Raw genomic sequence first — 19,905 nt, forward strand, 5'->3', positions numbered from 1 at the left:
TCATGTCCGACTCTTAGCGACCCCATGGACTGCAGCCTACCAGGCTCCTCTGTCCATGGGATTTTCCAGGCAAGAGTACTCGAGTGGGTTACCATTGCCTTCTCTGCTTAAATACCGTCCAGGTTGAGACAGCCACTCTACAACCCAACCACAAGTCCTAACCAATCACAAACCTTCCTTTTCTCCCCCCATGTAATAGCTCCCTTGAATTTTAAGTTATTCACTACCATATTCACTTACATATTTTTCTGGTTTAAAGTATGATCACCCCAGTGTGACTCTCTTATCACTAAAGTTTGGTTTCCCAAATTTTTAGTTTTCTGATACTTTTTTCCTTACCTGACAATTGATTCCTTTTGTAAATATAAGTTTTTTCATCAGCACCAGTGCTACATCAATGTATTTCTATTCACTTTAGTTGCCTGAAACCCATTCTCTTGTAAATTTCTCTGTAAGAACTCATGGGAACAATATTCTCTGAATTCTTGCATGTTGAAAGCAGCTTAAGAACTTTATACTTGAAAATCAGCTTGGCTAAATATAAAATTCTTGGCTTATAGCATCTCTAATATGTCCATATGATTTTATTAGTAATTTCTTTTCCTTATAAGTAATTTGTTATTTCTACCTAGATCCCCTCAGAAGATTTTTTTTTTTTTCTTCAAGATTACTGATTTTACAGACTATGTCTTGGTGTGGGTTGCTCTGAGGCAACTTTTTCAGAGTGTTTGACGATCTTTCAATGCAAAGTGTCAAATATAACTTTTTTAAGAATTTTTTAAATTGTAGTTTTTAGAACTTGCTGTTTTGGGTTTCTTCTTTTGAGGACATCTATTATGTATATATTAAAGCTTCTTTGTCTATCCTCTTAATTTGTTACTTTCTCTCCAGTACTTCTTATCTCTTCCCTCTTTTTGACATTTAAATTCTTCTCCTCTAGCTATCTAAAGGCATTATTTGTTGTGCTTATTTGATCTTGCATTTCTTCTAATTTAAACTTCCTTTAAAAAAATTTTTTTTATTTCTTTTTCTTTTCTGTGTATATCACCCCATTTTTAGTTTCTAATTCTTATGTAAGTTATTCTTTCATGTAGTGTATCAGAGTTTTCAGGATTCATTAGAAGTAACTATATGTAGAAAACAAATTAGAAATAGGGATAATTATAATATTTTATGCTCATTGTTTGGGGTCATATCCTTCTGGTACATATTGTCTGTGGGTGTGCTATTTTGATTTATTCTTGCCCCTTAAAAAATAAATATGAAACTAAAACTTAATCATTTCTATGTTGCTCATTTTTATAAAAAATTTGTTTTCTTAACTGTTAAAAGGGTATATGATTCAGAAACATTCTGTAATTTATGGTTTTATGTCAGATATCACAGTGATGTCTGATAATATTCTTTTTCTCCTTCTCCCAGTCCTTCTCCTTTGCTTTCATCCAGATCTTTTTCCTTTGTCCCTGTAATATTCAGTTTAGGGTCTTTTTCTAGGAAGGGAGCTTTATCTTGGAAGAGAGTTTGGTAAGTTTTTAGAGTTTATGGGGCCCACACTATTCCAACTCCTTACCATAGACCTCTTGTATTCAGCCATAGTGAAATGTGAAAAACCTCTGCCAGATTTAATTGTCATTCTCAAATTGCCCCACTGCACTTGCCAGTGAATATGTTTGTGATTTGGGAATTTTCCAGATCCATCAGATATCTAGAACCTTCTTTCTGCTTCCTCCTACACAATTGCTGATACAATGTATTATGGCTTTGGAGGGTCCATCTCTATACCCTAATAGAATGAGATTTTTTGGTAAGACTTTGCAGGGCTATAAGAGAATCAGAAATGTGAAGGGAAGACAAGAACAGCCATGGAGCAAATCCTCTTGGTCCAGCCCATTTGACATCCTCTCTCTCATCCTCTGATAGACCGCATTCTCTCCCTCCACTGGGCCTTCTCATAAGCTATTTTTTTCTGGCTGTGATGACCCTTATCAGTTCAGTTCAGTTCAGTTGCTCAGTCATGTCCGACTCTGCAACCCCATAGACTGCAGCACGCCAGGCCTCCCTGTCCACCACCAACTCTCAGAGTTTACTCAAACTCATCTCCATTGAGTCAGTGATGCCATCCAATCATCTCATCCTCTGTCATCCCCTTCTCCTCTCACCTTCAGTCTTTCCCAGCATCAGGGTCTTTTCAAATGAGTCAGCTCTTCACATCAGGTGGCCAAAGTATTGGAGTTTCAGCTTCAACATCAGTCCTTCCCATGAACATTCAGGACTGATCTCCTTTAGGATGGACTGGTTGGATCTCCTTGCAGTCCAAGGGACTCTCAAGAGTCTTCTCCAACACCACAGTTCAAAAGCATCAATTCTTTGGTGCTCAGATTTCTTTAGAGTCCAACTCTCACATCCATACATGACTACTGGAAAAACCATAGCCTTGATGAGATGGGCTTTTGTTGGCAAAGTAATGTCTCTGCTTTTTACTATGCTGTCTAGGTTGGTAATAACTTTCCTTCCAAGGACTATACATCTTTCAATTTCATGGCTGCAATCACCATCTGCAGTGATTTTGGAGCTCCAAAAAATAAAGTCTAACACTGTTTCCCCTGTTTATCCATCTATTTGCCATGAAGTAATGGGGCTGGATGCCATGATCTTTTTTTTTTGAATGTTGAGCTTTAAGCCAACTTTTTCACTCTCCTCTTTCACTTTCATCAAGAGGCTCTTTAGTTCCTCTTCACTTTCTGCCATAAAGGTGGTATCATCTGCATATCTGAGGTTATTGATATTTCTCCTAGCAGTCTTGATTCCAGCTTGTGCTTCTTCCAGCTCAGCATTTCTCATGATGTACTCTGCATATAAGTTAAATCAGCAGGGTGACAATATACAGCCTTGACGTACTCCTTTTCCTATTTGGAACCAGTCTGTTGTTCCATGTCCAGTTCTAAATGTTGCTTCCTGACCTGCATACAGGTTTCTCAAGAGGCGGGTCAGGTGGTCTGGTATGCTCATCTCTTTCAGAATTTTCCACAGTTTATTGTGATCCACACAGTCAAAGGCTTTGGCATAGCCAATAAAGCAGAAATAGATGTTTTCCTGGAACTCTCTTGCTTTTTCAATGATCCAGCGGATGTTAGCAGTTTGATCTCTGGTTCCTCTGCCTTTTCTAAAACCAGCTTGAACATCAGGGAGTTCACGGTTCACATATTGCTGAAGCCTGGCTTGGAGAAATTTGAGCATTACTCTACTAGCGAATGAGATGAGTGCAACTGTGCAGTAGTTTGAGCATTCTTTTGCATTGCCTTTCTTAGGGATTGGAATGAAAACTGACCTTTTCCAGTCCTGTGGCCACTGATGAGTTTTCCAGATTTGCTGGCATACTGAGTGCAGCACTTTCACAGCATCATCTTTCAGGATTTGAAATAGCTCAACTGGAATTCCACCACCTCCACTAGCTTTGTTCATAGATGACCCTTATGCTTCTAGGTAAATCCTACCCAATCTTCATGTCTCTACTTGATGGTCATTTCTTTACTTTCATAACATCTTGTAAGTTAACTTTGGAAGATAAATCACACTAACTTGTCTTCCCCATAGACTATCAGTTTCATGAGGTGCAAGTACCATGTCTATCCAATTCTGCATCCTCAGTTCCTGGCCACTAGTATGTGCCTAATAAATAGTACTGGAAACATAAGTAACTAGAGGTCTAAAGAGTGACTGCATCCAGGAAGTCACATGTGGAAATTTCACAAATATAGTTAGAAATAATAGGCAGTAGGATATTCCTTTGGATGGTTAACTATACAACATTTTAGTTTATTTTAGTTAGAAGAGCATTTTCCATGTTAAAATTTAAAAACAAAAACAATACATGACCATTATATTTTTGACCCAATGGGATATATAATGATGTTTCAAAAAGGGGATTCTTTCTTAATCTGACCAGAAGAACTTGCAGTTATCAGAGGTTGTGGCTGCTAGGGACAATAAATCTAGGTGGCAGGTTTAGAACATCCTTTCATATAAGTACTACTTCAAAAAAGAAAAAGATTACAAATGAGTTCAGCTAGATTTTCCAAGTATGAGCCACTAACCAAAAGAGTATAAATTCATCACCAAGGGTATAAAGAAAAAAATCTATCAAAAGCAAAATGTCAGCATTCCATACATATTGAAGGATTCAAATTCATCACAAAACACTATTAATATTATTAAATACCATAGTATCTATGAATGGTCATTTAAATTAGGGTAACTCTAGTAAATTAGCACTCAAACCAATTCCATGAAATACTGTCTTAAAATCATGATTTTAGTGTACAAAAGCTTTTAACAAACTCTTGAATAGATGAAAAATATAAGGGAAAGTTCTAATTATTAATAAGTGTTTAGATGACATGAACAGCTCAGTGAAAATGCATAGGTTTATTTAATGTAGCCTTTGGCAAAAACCTAGCCAGTGGCTCAGATGGTAAAGTGTCTGTCTACAATGCGGGAGACCTGGGTTCCATCCCTGGTTTGGGAAGATCCCCTGGAGAAGGAAATGGCAATCCACTCTAGTACTATTGCCTGGAAAATCCCATGGACAGAGGAGCTTGGTAGGCTACAGTCCATGGGGTCGCAAAGAGTCAGACAAGACTGAGTGACTTCACTTTCACTTTGGCAAAAACAGTATTATTCATTCAGTGACAATTACCTGCCCCAGGGCAATGCCAAGCAAGTCTGTACCACTGGATCTAGATGCTACACTGAGCCTGCTTCCCCAGCTTTAGAACAATCTGGTCCTCCACTTCTGTTACATCATAACTCCTGATAATCTCCTTTAGTTGTTGCCTTGCTTAGATCCAAAGAATATGTCACTAATGAGAGGTGCATTTGTAAGTACACCCTAATCTCACTAAGGCCCGCGAGTGGGCTTTTAAAAAATGCTTTTTACATAGGCCAATGGATCATGTTTGCACTTACTTCTGCTGTGTTTTATTGGAGATTTGGATTTGAAAAGGATAAGTGAAAGCTTAGAGTCATAGACAATCAGCAGCAGCCTTCCTGGCATGATTCATTTCTATAAGGAGGTTGAAAGGTAGATCAAATGACATTTCTAAGATTTTTCCAGACTTATGCTATAACTATTAAGAGAATGTTTAATGCTTGGAACTGGCAAACTCCTTTCCTGGGATTTATCATTATGTGTGAGTGTAGACTTTTAGGCTATGCATCCCATACCGTGCCTAAGACACTTAAGGGCTAAAAAATGTTTATTATCCCCTGCCAGTTAGCTCAGAGGGCTGGAGAAGTGCTCTGAAGAGGCCAAGTCACAAGCCTCATCTCTGTGGAAGCCAGTTAGTGTCAAAGAAAAGATCTGTTCCCTGGCTGAAGTTCACACCTTGAATCTCAGCCAGCTCTGGCCACAGAAAAACTCAGTTCCTCTACCCTTGATCATAGGAGCAATCAAGAAAGAGAATGTAGATGGATCAATGCAAAACCATCATCACTCTAGGGGAGAAAATCTAAATAAAGTCATTTCCTCCTGTCAGTGTGAACAGCATCATCTTCTTAGATGACCTTATGTCTTCTAAAACTTGACACAATTACTTTTTTTGTATCCTTAAATCCCTTACTACATGTTGGTTATTCTTGGAGTGCTCATGTTGACAATAGCCTGAATCTGTATTATATATGGGCCATGGAATGACATAAACTTCATAGAGAACATGTATTTCTTGGCTATAGTCATGACGATATAATGGATTGCCTGACTCATACTTGAAATGAGCAGCAGCAGGCTATATATACCCTTTTCTCCTTTCACTAGGTCTCTTTCCAGTTCATGGCCACATGTAGATGACTCTTTAATCTTTAATGAAAGATGCCAGGCTTTCCACCCTAAATTTAAATGAGAAAAAAAAAAAAGACCAAAATAGCTAATTTCATCCTCAATCTCAGAGAATGGGGAAGAAGCCCAACCTTTTCATTTCACATTTCCTTGCCTCAAATACCTCTCAGAAATTCACATTCTCCTTCCTTTATTTAATTCAGGCCTCTGTGAAAAATTTCAGCTCTTTCTAGAGTACTTCCCAAAGCATCATTTCTACCATGACGTTCTTCTGGCCCCATTCTTTGTCTCCTTAACTTGCTTTATTTTCTTTATAGCACTTATCTCTACCTGATACTAGATTTGGTAATTACTTGTTTGTCCTTTTTGTTCCCAACTATATTTCTAATGCTAAAACAATACCTGGAATCGAATAGATTTGCTCAATAAATAGTTATTGAAAATGATTTGATGACTATAAACATAATGGCTTCCCTGGTAGCTCGGCTGGTAAAGAACCCACCTGCAATGCAGGAGACCTGGGTTCAGTCCCTGGGTTGGGACTATCCCCTGGAAAAGGGAAGAGTTACTCACTCCAGTATTCTGGCCTGGAGAATTCCATGGACAGTATAGTCCATGGGGTGGCAAAGAGTCGGACAAGATTAATCAACTTCACTCACTCACTCATGAACATAATATAATAGGTGGACATTGTAACAACAATAAAATGGCATGTGTGTATAGTGACCAACTTTGGTTTATTTTGAGACACAGCTTCCTTCAAATTACCCATTGTTTCCATCTTCCAAGGAAAAGTTGCTCAACATCATTAGCCATAAGGATATTACAAAGCAAAACCATGAGCTACCACTTCACACCCTAAGATAGTTATAATAATTTAACCAAAAAAAAACAAAACAGAAAACAAGTACAGTGAGGATGTGGAGACAGTGGAACCATCACACATTGCTGGTGACAATGTAAAATGGCTGCTGTGGAAAACAATTTGGTGGTAGAACTGTACAAAAAAGATATTCACAACCCAGATAATCACAATAGTGTGATCACTCACCTAGAGCCAGACATCCTGGAATGTGAAGTCAAGTGGGCCTTAGAAACCATCACCACAAACAAAGCTAGTGGAGATGATGGAATTCCAGTTGAGCTATTTCAAATCCTGAAAGATGATGCTGTGAAAGTGCTGCACTCAATATGCCAGCAAATTTGGAAAACTCAACAGTGGCCACAGAACTGGAAAAGGTCAGTTTTCATTTCAATCCAAAAGAAAGGCAATGCCAAAGAATGCTCAAACTACCGTACAATTGCACTCATATTACATGCCAGTAAAGCAATGCTTAAAATTCTCCAAGACAGGCTTCAGAAGTAAATAAACCGTTAACTTGCAGATGTTCAAGCTGGTTTTAGAAAAGGCAGAGGAACCACAGATTAAATTGCCAACATCTGCTGGATCATGGAAAAAGCAAGAAAGTTCCAGGAAAATATCTATTTCTGCTTTATTGACTATGCCAAAGCCTTTGACTGTGTGGATCACAATAAACTGTGGAAAATTCTGAAAGAGATGAGCATACCAGACCACCTGACCTGCCTCTTGAGAAACCTGTGTGCAGGCCAGGAAGCAACATTTAGAACTGGACATGGAACAACAGACTGGTTCCAAATAGGAAAAGGAGTATGTCAAGGCTTTATATTGTCACCCTGCTGATTTAATTTATGTGCAGAGTACATCATGAGAAACGTCAGGTGTAGGAAGTACAAGCTGGAATCAAGATTGCCAGGAAATATATCAATAACCTCAGATATGCAGATGACATTACCCTTATGGCAGAGTGAAGAGGAACTAAAAAGCCTCTTGATGAGAGTGAAAGAAGAGAGTGAAAAAGTTGGCTTAAAGCTCAATATTCAGAAAACTAAGATCATGGCATCTGGTCCCATCACTTCATGGAAAATAGGTTGGGAAACATTAGAAATAGTGTTAGACTTTATTTTTGGGCTCCAAAATCACTGCAGATGGTGATTGCAGCCATGAAATTGAAAGACGTTTACTCCTTGGAAGGAAAGTTATGACCAACCTAGATAGCATAGTAAAAAGCAGAGACATTACTTTGCCAACAAAGGCCCATCTAGTCAAGGCTATGGTTTTTCCAGTGGTCATGTATGGATGTGAGAGTTGGACTGTAAAGAAAGCTGAGTGCCGAAAAATTGATGCTTTTGAATTGTGGTGTTGGAGAAGACTCTTGAGAGTCCCTTGGACTGCAAGGAGATCCAATCAGTCCATCCTAAAGGAGATCAGTCCTGGGTATTCATCAGAAGGATTGATGTTGAAGCTGAAACTCCAATACTTTGGCCACCTGATGCGAAGAGTTGACTCATTTGAAAAGACCCTGATTCTGAGAAGGATTGGGGACAGGAGAAGGGGATGACAGAGGGTGAGATGGCTGGATGGCATCACCAACTCGATGGACATGAGTTCGGGTAAATTCCGGGAGCTGGTGATGGACAGGGAGGCCTGGCATGCTGTGGTTCATGGGGTGGCAAAGGGTTGAACACGACTGAGCGACTGAACTGAACTAAACAGAAACTTAAAGATAGAAGTATGATATAACCCCATAATTCTCCTTCATATCACCCCTCCACAAATTGAGAGTAGTTATTCGAATAAACACATGTACATGAAAATCCACATATTCATACCAGGACTATTCACAGTAACCAAAGAGTAGAAACACCACAAATGTCAATCAAATAATGAATGAATAAACACATTGTGATATAACCAAACAACGGAACATTATTCAAGCATAAAAAAGAATGAAGTGCTGTTACCTGCTACAACATAGATGAATCTCAAAAATATTATGTTAAGTGAAAAGGCGCATGAGTCACATGTATGATTCTATTTCTATTAAATATGCAAAAGTACTTAAATCCATAGAGATAGAAAGCAGGTGGGCATTTGCCAGAGACTAAGAGGACAAAGTGGAAAGAAACTGCCTAATGGGTGGTAGGTTTCATTTTGGAGTGATGGAATTGTTTTGAAACTATATAAACAGAGGCATTTGTTACCAGCATTGTCAATGTTCTAATGCCACTGAATGTCAATGAAGTTTTCATTTTAAAATGGCCATTTCATATTCTGTAAGTTTTGCCTCAATAATTCATTTCTTAAATGCATTAAGCTATTAAAAAATGTAACCTGCAATCCCATATGCGTGTGTGCATGCCCAGTCACTCAGTCATGTCCAGCTCTTTGTGACCCCATGGACTGTAGCCCGCCAGGCTCCTCTGTCCTTGGAATTTTCCAGACAAGAATACTGGAGAGAGTTGTCATTTCCTCCTCCAGGGGCTCTTCCCGACCCAAGGATCAAACCTGTGTCTCCTGTGTCTCCTGCATTTGGCAGGAGGATTCTTTACCACTGAGCCATGTGGGAAGCCCACAATCTCATATAGACCTCTTTATAAACTCTGTACTCTTTTTTTGGAGAGGAGAAGTGAAGTGAGAAGCTGATTCTGAGAAGGCTACTTTGGACCAAGAAAGGTCAGACTCTTTTCCTGGCTCATAGTCATTATGGTAATTATTTCATAAGATGAAGTTTCCATTTCTCCCGGGTCTCAAGTTCATTCTAACACATTTCCTCTGGCTTAGTGACAGACTGTTTAAACATATGTTTCTTGTATTTTACAGACATACTTGGCAAGTGCAAGACAAAATCGATGCAAACAATGTGGCTTACACAACTGGGAAGCTAAGCTTTCACACTGATTATCCAGCCCTCCATCATCCACCTGGGGTAAGGTGAGCCTCAACATGTTTTTCACAAGGCAGGCCAAGGACCAGTATTCTCTTGTATTTTGAGCCTAAAAAATTGTATGTTTCACTAGCTAATTTGTCTTAATGTAGATTTCTCCAAACACAATCCAAACTCACAAAAATCTCTGTACCTAAATCTTGAACAGCCTCACATTCACAAGGGATAGAAGATTTCCATGTATTTTTTTTTTTTAACACTTCATTTCTCCCTGGAAATAACTACTGGCACTTACTGCTTTGCCAAGACATTTTACCAAAGCAGTATATCTTGAGGTCTTTTTGAACGTTTAACATTCCTTGGAGAGTCGAAAGAGAAAATAAAACCAGGAAACACAATGTGGAGTTTTTCCCACAAAGTCACATGGCCACCATTCCTATCAGTTAACTATTGCAGTAAACAACAATAACAACAACAAATGAACACACAAAACCACTCCATAACTTCCCAGCTTAAAAGCACAGCCACTGACTTATGGTTTTACAATTTCGGCTATATTCAGCTATGTAGTTCTGCTGCTGCTGAGTCTGCAAGGGACTGGTTGACCTAGGTGGTGGCTGAGATGACTTGTCCCTGCCCCATCTGATCTATCATCTCCCCACACACCCACACCCCCACCCGCACCCCACCTGGCCCAGGCTTATGCTTGCTACATAGCAGGTAGCAGGGTCTCCAGAGAGCATGCTGAAACATACCAGGCCTCTTGAGACCCAGGCTAGCAATCAGCACAGTGTCATCTCTGCCATGTTTTCATACTTTTTTGGTCAAAGGTTTTAGCCCAGACTCAAGGGGTGAGGAAGTAGAGGCCACCTTTTGTGGGAGAAGCTGCAAATACTTACCACAAAGAGGTGTGAATGCAAGAAGCAGAATAACTTTGGTTGTTTTGGGAAACCGTCTACTCTCCCATCTATCCGATTCTTCATCAAGGAGGGAGATGTTCACCATGGAGCACAAATCCTCCAGATTTTCTGGAAGCCTCCCCATCTACTGCCTTGTTACAACATTACCATTTTACTAAACAGCTGCATTTTCACAAAAGCATCATTTTGCTAAACCAAGAAATAAATGGTCAGAAAACTATCTTTGAAAAGAGATTTTGTTCCTATTTTTAGAGCTAAATGCAACTAAATGAAATAACCCCACAGAAATTTGTATCTTCAAACATAAATGAAAGTGGAAATTTGGGGTAATTCTCTAGCTAACGAAGGTGAAATGGGGGAAAATCAAAATCCATCTGTGTTTTTCATCATATTAACTGGACACACTTCTCCATGCCTTTGTTACCCATTGTCATCATCAGTATTAACTAAGCTAGTCTAGTATTTTACTTCACCTGTTTCAAATTACTTTGTTGATTGTAAAATACCACATGATTTCTTTGAACTAAATGCAACAGTGAAATGACCCTCAATAGTCACCTTTTCAGGAAGGGGTTGAGAGGAAGACACACAATGTGATTTGTTTTAAATGTGGCCCAGAAATTTTCTAAAACCCTGGGGGTTAAAAGCCAAACTAATCATCTCAGTTCATTTGCCAAAGACAAGTTGGAGAAGTCAAAGGGAATAAAGTTCTTAAAATAACTAGACTAGAAAACTAGATTCTATTTGAAATTTTAAATTACCTGATTTTTTATGAATTTATGTTTTGTTTCAGGGTTAAAATTGAAAGCCTACAGAAAAGTGATCAAATGACTTCATAAACATTCCTGAAGTATAAAGTTTGACATTTTCATAGTATTTTATATTACACTTTCTGTATTTTATATTCTTTCAAAGCATTTTTACTTATATTGCTTTATTTGATGCCTCTTAGCATTCCTTCAAGGTAAATAGAAGCAATCATGTCTTTTTATGTTAAATGAAGGTGCCCAGCATGGTTAAATACTTTTCAAGTTAATAGGGAACTTGAACTTGAAACAGGGCCTCCATCAAAATTTTTAACACATCATTGGGATCATGAGTTGGACTTTCTAATTACCATAATTTCTGTAACATGCTGACTATTTATAGACATTGTCATACATTACAAACACATGAAATACAGGAATTGAACCTTTTACTTCCATGTTATTTCAAAACTTAGCCCAGTACCTTAGATGTAATAGAGACTTATTAAATATGCTAAAAAGAATTTTAAAATGCTACAAAGTTGTATCAGTCTCTACCAGCAAGTGAAAGGTCCAAATCTAAATAAACTGATAAATTTTTAAATAGAAAAATGATTCCTGAAATGTCTGCTGCTGCTGCTGCTAAGTCACTTCAGTCGTGTCCGACTCTGTGCGACCCCATAGACAGCAGCCAACCAGGCTCCCCCGTCCCTGGGTTTCTCCAGGCAAGAACACTGGAGTGGGTTGCCATTTCCTTCTCCAACGCATGAAAGTGAAAAGTGAAAGTGAAGTCACTCAGTTGGGTCCTGAAATGTCTAGATTCTAGTAAAATAATAATTGAAATTCAGGTACCTGCTTGTGCTATTACGTTTCCACTTTGGAATTATTCAAAGGTTTTTGAACCTAAGTTTGGGTTCTTTTATAGCAAATAAAATAAACCAATATTCTTTTCAGTACAGATGAAATGATCTGGATAATGAGTTACCTGTTGAGAGTTCAGTTTGATCAATTTCAATCACATGGGGCAGGATAAGGAGACATATCTTTAATGAAACACAGATGTTGTTTCATTCACTGTCTCTGGGCCAAAAGTCATGTGCTGCCATAAAGCAACATTTAAAAAGAAAATATTTCTGGTTCTGAATGACTTACATGACATCAAATTGGGTTTTATACACGTTAGGCATATCTTTACGTTTTGAACGTGCAAGGAAAGTATTTTCTGGGTCCATCATCTTTTTTCTTTCATAGGATTGCATTAAAATGTACATATACAAAAGGAGATTATTAGTTGGCCTAGCCATATGTAAAAGACATCAGCTGACCTTTGTTTTAAAGGTTTATATTTGAAATATTCTGTGACTTCATTATGGCAGAGTCTAAAAAGGATTTGAAGAACACAGATTCTACCACAGACCAAGTTATGATATTGTTTCGTCTTCTTGGAGTTTGAGAGGCTTGAGGTTGATATTTCCATTTCATCTTCTTTTTAATCATGCTGCTTCACCCTTCATTGCCTTGGCAATGAGTCGATTTTCTACAAGAACTTGGCCAGTTTATGCACATATTTTCAAGCTCAAAAAGAAGACATCAATTTAAGGATGAGCAATTATTCATTTAGGTCAGTTCTCTCATAATAGCAGAAAATGAGGTGTCATCAACCTAAAAATGGAAGTTTAAGTTTACAAAACACAACGCACACACCACACAATACTGAATTAGCAACAGTGCTATAAAGGGACTTCTCCCTTCACAGGAAAGGAACTTGCTGTCTGAGGATTTAAAGCACAAAGGCCAAGATTTGAACACTAGTTTTGCCATATATTAGCAGAGTTCTTACCAGCTGGCCAGTTTTTACACCTGAGTCCTAGTTTCTTCCTCTACAGAATGGAGATGAAATTATCAAATTCTAAGGACTGTTGTTTAAAAGACGCTTACTCCTTGGAAGAAAAGTTATGACCAACCTAGATAGCATATTCAAAAGCAGAGACATTACTTTGCTGACTAAGGTCCGTCTAGTCAAGGCTCTGGTTTTTCCTGTGGTCATGTATGGATGTGAGAGTTGGACTGTGAAGAAGGCTGAGCACCGAAGAATTGATGGTTTTGAACTGTGGTGCTGGAGAAGACTCTTGAGAGTCCCTTGGACTGCAAGGAAATCCAACCAGTCCATTCTGAAGGAGATCAGCCCTGGGATTTCTTTGGAAGGAATGACGCTGAAGCTGAAACTCCAGTACTTTGGCCACCTCATGCGAAGAGTTGACTCATTGGAAAAGACTCTGATGCTGGGAGGGATTGAGGACAGGAGGAGAAGGGGATGATAAAGGATGAGATGGCTGGATGGCATCACTGACTCGATGGACGTGAGTCTGAGTGAAATCCAGGAGTTGGTGATGGACAGGGAGGCCTGGCGTGCCGCGATTCATGGGATCGCAAAGAGTCGGACACGACTGAGCGACTGAACTGAACTGAAAGATTGTTGCAGGGCACAAATGAATATGCACTTCCTTGTTCAGTCACTCCACTGTGTGACTCTTTGGGACCCCAGGGACTGCAACACGCCAGGCTTCCCTGGCTTTCACTGTCTCCCAGAGTTTGCTCAAACTCATGTCCTCTGTCTCCTCCTTTTCCCCCAGCCCAACACCATAATTTAAGACCACATGCATATTATATTTTAAATAGAACTTTTGTATGGGTTTGGAAGGAGGCAGGATTTCTCACAGCCACACATTGGCTGACACATTTCTCACTGACACATTTGGTTTGTCTGAACACACATTCATTATATATCTGTTACGGATGAGGCACTCTGTAGGAGTCAAAGAAGAGTGGGGAATATTGTTTCTGCGTTCCAGGAGCTCACAGTTTACAAAGAGATGAACCAGAGGAGATTCTGTTCCAAAACAGCAGAATCAGCACCGGGGCAAGAGCTCCCTAAACAAACACAGATACCAAATGCTGCCTGATCATGCAGAATGGGGGCTGTTCAGAGAAGAAGTGAACTACTTTCTGAAGTTCTGAGATCAGTCAGGCACAGATTAGGGGCAGGCATTCCAGGCAGAGGGAGTGGCTTGCTGGCAGAGGGAGAGTAAAAAAGATAGAATATTCTTTTTGGGGGAAAAAAACCCTGTAAACATTCATCATGTTCTATAATAATCTACATGGGGAAAGAATCTGAAAAAGAACGTATATATGTATATGTGTAACTGAGTCAGTTAGCTGTACACCTGAAATTAACACAACATTGTAAAATCAACTATACTCCAATATAAAATAAAAATTTAATTTAAAAAGTTAAAATTTTAGAAAAGGATTTTTATTTTAGGTCTGCACTATCCAATACAGTAGACACTAGTCATCCAGGATTAAGTTGTAATTTAAACAAATTAAGATTAAATAAAGTTTAAAGTTAAGTTTCTCAGACAAACTAACCACATTTCATGTGCACAACACACATACAGGACTAGGGATAACTACATTGGGCTCGTGGAAGAACATTTCCATCATCACAGAAAGTTCTAATGGGCAGCACTTGCCCTCGCAATCTTCAGAGTTACCCAAGCTAAATGATATTTTCCCACTTATACTGGTATCCCCCTAGTCTGTGTATTTGATCATATTTGCCTCTTCCTTTGTATAAAAATTGTCAGACATTGGTTTTATTTTTATTTCATGAAGAAGGAACTTTTCACAGCTGAAGAGTGTTAGTTTCTTTATGCATAAAATCACAGCCTAAATTTAGGTATTCAAAATCACCCACCCATGCTGACTTACTAAAAGGAATCACATAACCAAGGAAAATAACTCCATTCAAAAGAATATTGTTTAAAATATTTAAACATTTAGCTTTCCAAAATGAAATCATGCATTTTTCTCTAAATCTTAGCACAAGTAACTAACACTTACATCCTTTTGGTTTCTCATTCCCACTATTTTTGGGGCTTATTCATCCTCATAGCCTCATCCTACCTCATTCCTTTATCATTATACTTGAACTACCTCCCTTGCGACTTGGGCTTCCCTTGTGGCTCAACTGGTAAAGTATCTGCCTGCAATGCAGGAGACCTGGGTTTGATCCCTGGGTTGGGAAGATCCCCTGGAGAAGGGAAAGGCTGCCCACTCTAGTATTCTGGCCTGGGAGAATTCCATGGACTATAGTCCATGGAGTCGCAAAGAGTTGGACACGACTGAGTGACTTTCACTTTCACTGCATTAGATTCTCAAGTAGTTACCCTCTCACAAGTTTCTCCCTTAAAAAATTGTATCCCTTATTAACACCACTGGACTAATAATTTTCAATTCAGTCTTGACTACAGTATTTCCATATTCAAAAGCCTTTAACAATTCCTCTCTGTGCACAAGAAAGTCCAATCTTTCATCTGACATTCAAGACTTCCCCTGATTAGATCCCAAATTACCTTTCCAAGTGGATTACTATTTCCAGTTGTAACCCTCTGCTGAAGCCAGACATTTTGAGACCCAGTGAAGTGTGTGGTTTTGCACACCCATCAACACTGCCAAGTGATTTGCTCTCGCTGTTCTAGTCTATGTATCCAAAATCTCATCCCTTCGACTTTACCCAAATTAAATTCCACTTCTTCTGTAAAGCCAACAGTAAGTGCTCACTCCCTACTGCTCTTATGATCTGTGCCTTTTGTTTACAAACAGTATTTGAGTGCATCCTTGTCTTAAACTGTAACACTATTTGAACAGTAAACTTTTGATTTCAAGCAACTTTTTCCCCAACCTCTTTCTCTGTTGACACAAGTGATAGATATGAAAGTATATTACCTTTATGAATCTTTCTTTAACGCTGTCAAAAATGTAGGTGCATACCACTTTAAAACATGGTTCTCTGTTTCTGTTTCTAGGTTCAGCTTCTGCACTGCATAAAGCAAACCGTCACTGGGGGTGAGTCAGAAATTGTAGATGGATTCAATGTATGCCAAAAGCTCAAGGAAAAAAATCCTCGAGCATTCCAGATTCTGTCCTCCACCTTCGTGGACTTCACAGACATTGGAGTGGATTACTGTGATTTCTCTGTACAATCCAAACACAAAATTATAGAGTAAGTACTGTTTCTAAGTTTCTCATCTCAATGAAACAGTTGACAGCAAAAGCTTCATTAGCCTAAAGCTTAAACGGAAAAATCCGATACACTTCTGAGCTTTACTTTATATTAACTGTTTAGCCCAGTTCTCGAATGAAAGAGGAAAAAAAGAACCCTGTCACCATTAAAAAAAAAAAAAAACAAATATGAAACTCCATGAAATCTCTGTTCTTAATCAATATAAGTAACTAAGACTTCATGTATTCTTCATTTTTAAACTATAAACTCCGCATAGTTATAATCAGTGTGATTGTGATTGTACTAATCAGACCCTTTCAGAAGTGAAAGACTATAACTCAAACTTTGATAGTCTAGCAGTTGAAAAGTATCATCTGATATTGACCTTTTATTTTTTCCTTCACCTCTTAGCCAACACATCCAAAAATGAAGTGTTGGCTTCATTTTTAAAAACAATTAGTAGAAACTCCAAATTTTCATTGTCCTTAGAGCTGGTAATGACAGCACACAGAAAATACTTATTTTCCAATAGCTACAGCAAAGATGTAGACTCGCTGCCCAGAATGTGTTTAAATGTATCCTGGAAAAATCACCATGGCTAGGAAGTCAGAGAATTCTGATTGGCTGTCCCTGGATCGCACGTTCATCTCCAAAGAAAGGTCAGCCTCAACTGAACCACAAGGGTGGAGAAAGAAACAATGACATCTCCCCAGATTGATGCCAAAAAATCATATGTTCCCTACACAGAACTTTTTATGTTCTTTTTTTGTTTAGCATTATTTCCTAAGAGAGTATCTACAAAGGCCACGCCATGTATCCTTTTATTTGAGAATTATCCTACATTGTTTTTCTAGGACATATTTGATTTAACCTGACCTTAACGAATTTTGAGGTGTTTCAATTTTACAGTTAAGTTTGTATTCTTCTTTTAGGAGAAATAATCAAATAATATGAAATAAACTCATTTAATAAATAATCAAATCCCCAATATACTAACTCAGCTTTCTTAAATACACACATGATCATCATTTATTCATTCAACAAATATTTATTGAGGCCATTCACTCTTGTTGGTGCATGGGATACATTGGTAAACAAAACACTTTCCTGTCCTCATGAAGCTTACTTACTAATGGGGGAGCGGAGAATTAGAAATTTTTCAAATAAATGAGGAAATTGAAATGAATGTTAAGATATTTTAAGTGCTTAAGAAACAAGGAAAAGTCAGGCAGGTTAGGGGAGGCTAAGAGCCAAAGGCTTAGGGAGGATGAAATTTGCATCATTAAACAGTGTTTCAGTTGAACTCCAATACTTTGGCCACCTGCTGCGAAGAGCTGACTCATTTGAAAAGACCCTGATGCTGGGAAAGATTGAGGGCAGGAGGAGAAGGGGATGACAGAGGATGAGATGATTGGATGGCATCACCGACTCAATGGACATGAGTTTGGGTAAACTCAGGGAGTTGGTGATGGACAGGGAAGCCTGGTGTGCTGTGGTCCATGGGGTCACAAAGAGTTGGACATGACTGAGCAACTGAACTGAAACAGTGTTTCAAGGACAAGCTTTACTGAGTAGGCGATATTTAAGCAAAAGTTAAGAGTAAGGGAGTTTGTCCAGAAGATAAGCAGTTTCCAGAAACAGCTAGAGCAAAGATCCTAGGATGACCCTAAGAAGATGCTTGGTGTGGTCAAGGAACCACAAGAAGCCACTGTGGGGCAGAGTGTTAAGAGAGGAGGCCAGACAGTTTTCAGTTCATATAAAGCTGTGTTAACCATCATAAGGACACTGGCTTTCACTCTTAGTGAAAGATGTTGACCAAAAGAGAGACATCTATATTGATATAAAGTTATTTACATTTTTAGTGGATCACCCTGGCTGCTGTGCTCAATATAGTGTAGGAGAACAAGGGCAGGAATAAGAAGCCCGACTAAGGAGCTCCTATGGGACTGCAGGTCAGGGCCGAGGGCACCTCGAACAAAAGTGGTCCTGGTAGTGACAGCAGCAGTGTGAAGAAGAGTCCTCTTTGGGATATATTTTTGCATATTTAATCAGCATATTTCCCTGAAATATTGGATGAAAGATCTGAGAGGAAGACAGACTTAAAAAAATAAATCCCAGTCCAAAGTAACATTATCTAAGAGGTCAGTCATCGAGAATGGAAAAGGAAGGAATAACTCTCAAGATTCCTAGGTTTAACGTGATAGTTTTAAATATTTAAAAGACCATTACAAATTATCATTTTGTTGTGACACAATATGATTACAGAGTCTGCAAGGCTAGTGAATAGAGGTTTAAAAAAAAAAAAAAAAAACCTTGGCTATTGAGTGAGGTTAACCAAATAGCCATCATCTGACTCATAATTTGGCTGTGTTATTTTTTTTGTAGTGAAATTCCAGAATTTGGTCATTATCAAGGTCTCAGAAATATCCCTAGAGAATATCAAGTTTTAACGTTAATTCACTTAAAATGTGCTTTTAACAACAGGAGATGAAACAGAGTTTTCAGTTAATCAAGGGTTTCAGTACCCTGATTGTTCGGGTTAATTTTCCTAGTGGCTAAATCTTTTCACTCTTTTGAGTTGCTTATTTCCTATTTAATACAAAAAGATCTTGGAGGCTGCTGAGAAAGTTAAGTATCATGCAGTACAATAAAAAATAAAGAAAGAAACTAGGACAAAAATAATAATGGTGATTAAAAAAATAATAATATTGGTCGATTAAGCTATGGCAGTGCAACCTAGTGGTTACAAATCCAGTCACATGAACACAACTCCTTCTCTTGTTATCTGTGTGCTGTTGGTCAAATGACTTATGCTTGCTAAGCCACAAAAAGGAATAATTGTCAGTAAAAAGAAAAAGGAGTAATATGAATACCTGTGCTGGGCTGTGCTTAGTCACTCAGTGGTGTCTGACTCTTTGAGACCCAATGAACTGTAGCCTGCTAAGCTCCTCTGTCTATTGGGATTCTCCAGGCAAGATACTGGAGTGGGTGACCATGCCCTCCTCCAGGGGATCTTCCCAACCCAGGGATTGAACCCAGGTCTCCCACATTGCAGGTGGATTCTTTACCACCTGAGCCACCAGGGAAGCCCAAGAATACTGGAGTGGGTAGTCTATCCTTCTTCAGGGAAACTTCCTGACCCAGGAATCAAACCAGGGTCTCCTGCACTGCAGGTGGATTCTTTTCCAGCTAAGCTACTTGGGAAGCCAGAGGTAATACCTACCACATAACAATTGCAGTGGGAATTATAGGGAAAAATATACAGACAGTGCTGTCACAATGTCTGACTCAGAAAGAGCAGAATAAATTTTAGCTAGCTATCATTTTCATAATCCAATCTATTTACTGGTGATAGATTTTAATTTCAGCTCTGAGTTTCTAATGACCAAAGCAAGACAAGAAAATAATGAACTTGCAAGATGCTCTTAAGGTATAGAATTTTCTTACGTAAAATGTGATGTGGTAGGCAAGATCATAGTAATAGTCTCACAACACATTCACATCATATCTCTCTCAATGAGAAATAATATTTTAACTAATGAAGAGAATCTATAGCACCACACTTGAATTATAGGAGATGATTCCCCAGTCTTCA

General features: G+C 38.6%; 1 protein-coding gene across 1 annotated transcript in view; it reads left to right on the forward strand.

Moving 5' to 3' along the window:
- Positions 1-19,905, forward strand: part of BBOX1 (gamma-butyrobetaine hydroxylase 1) — a 63,325-nt gene that overhangs the window by 34,156 nt on the left and 9,264 nt on the right. The window contains exons 4-5 of the mRNA XM_052653317.1: positions 9,516-9,621; positions 16,114-16,310. Of these exons, the coding sequence (XP_052509277.1) occupies positions 9,516-9,621; positions 16,114-16,310 (303 nt within the window). The remainder of the gene's footprint in view (positions 1-9,515; positions 9,622-16,113; positions 16,311-19,905) is intronic.

Source organism: Budorcas taxicolor, chromosome 15 (assembly GCF_023091745.1).
Source record: "Budorcas taxicolor isolate Tak-1 chromosome 15, Takin1.1, whole genome shotgun sequence".
Taxonomy (NCBI): Eukaryota; Metazoa; Chordata; class Mammalia; order Artiodactyla; family Bovidae; genus Budorcas; species Budorcas taxicolor.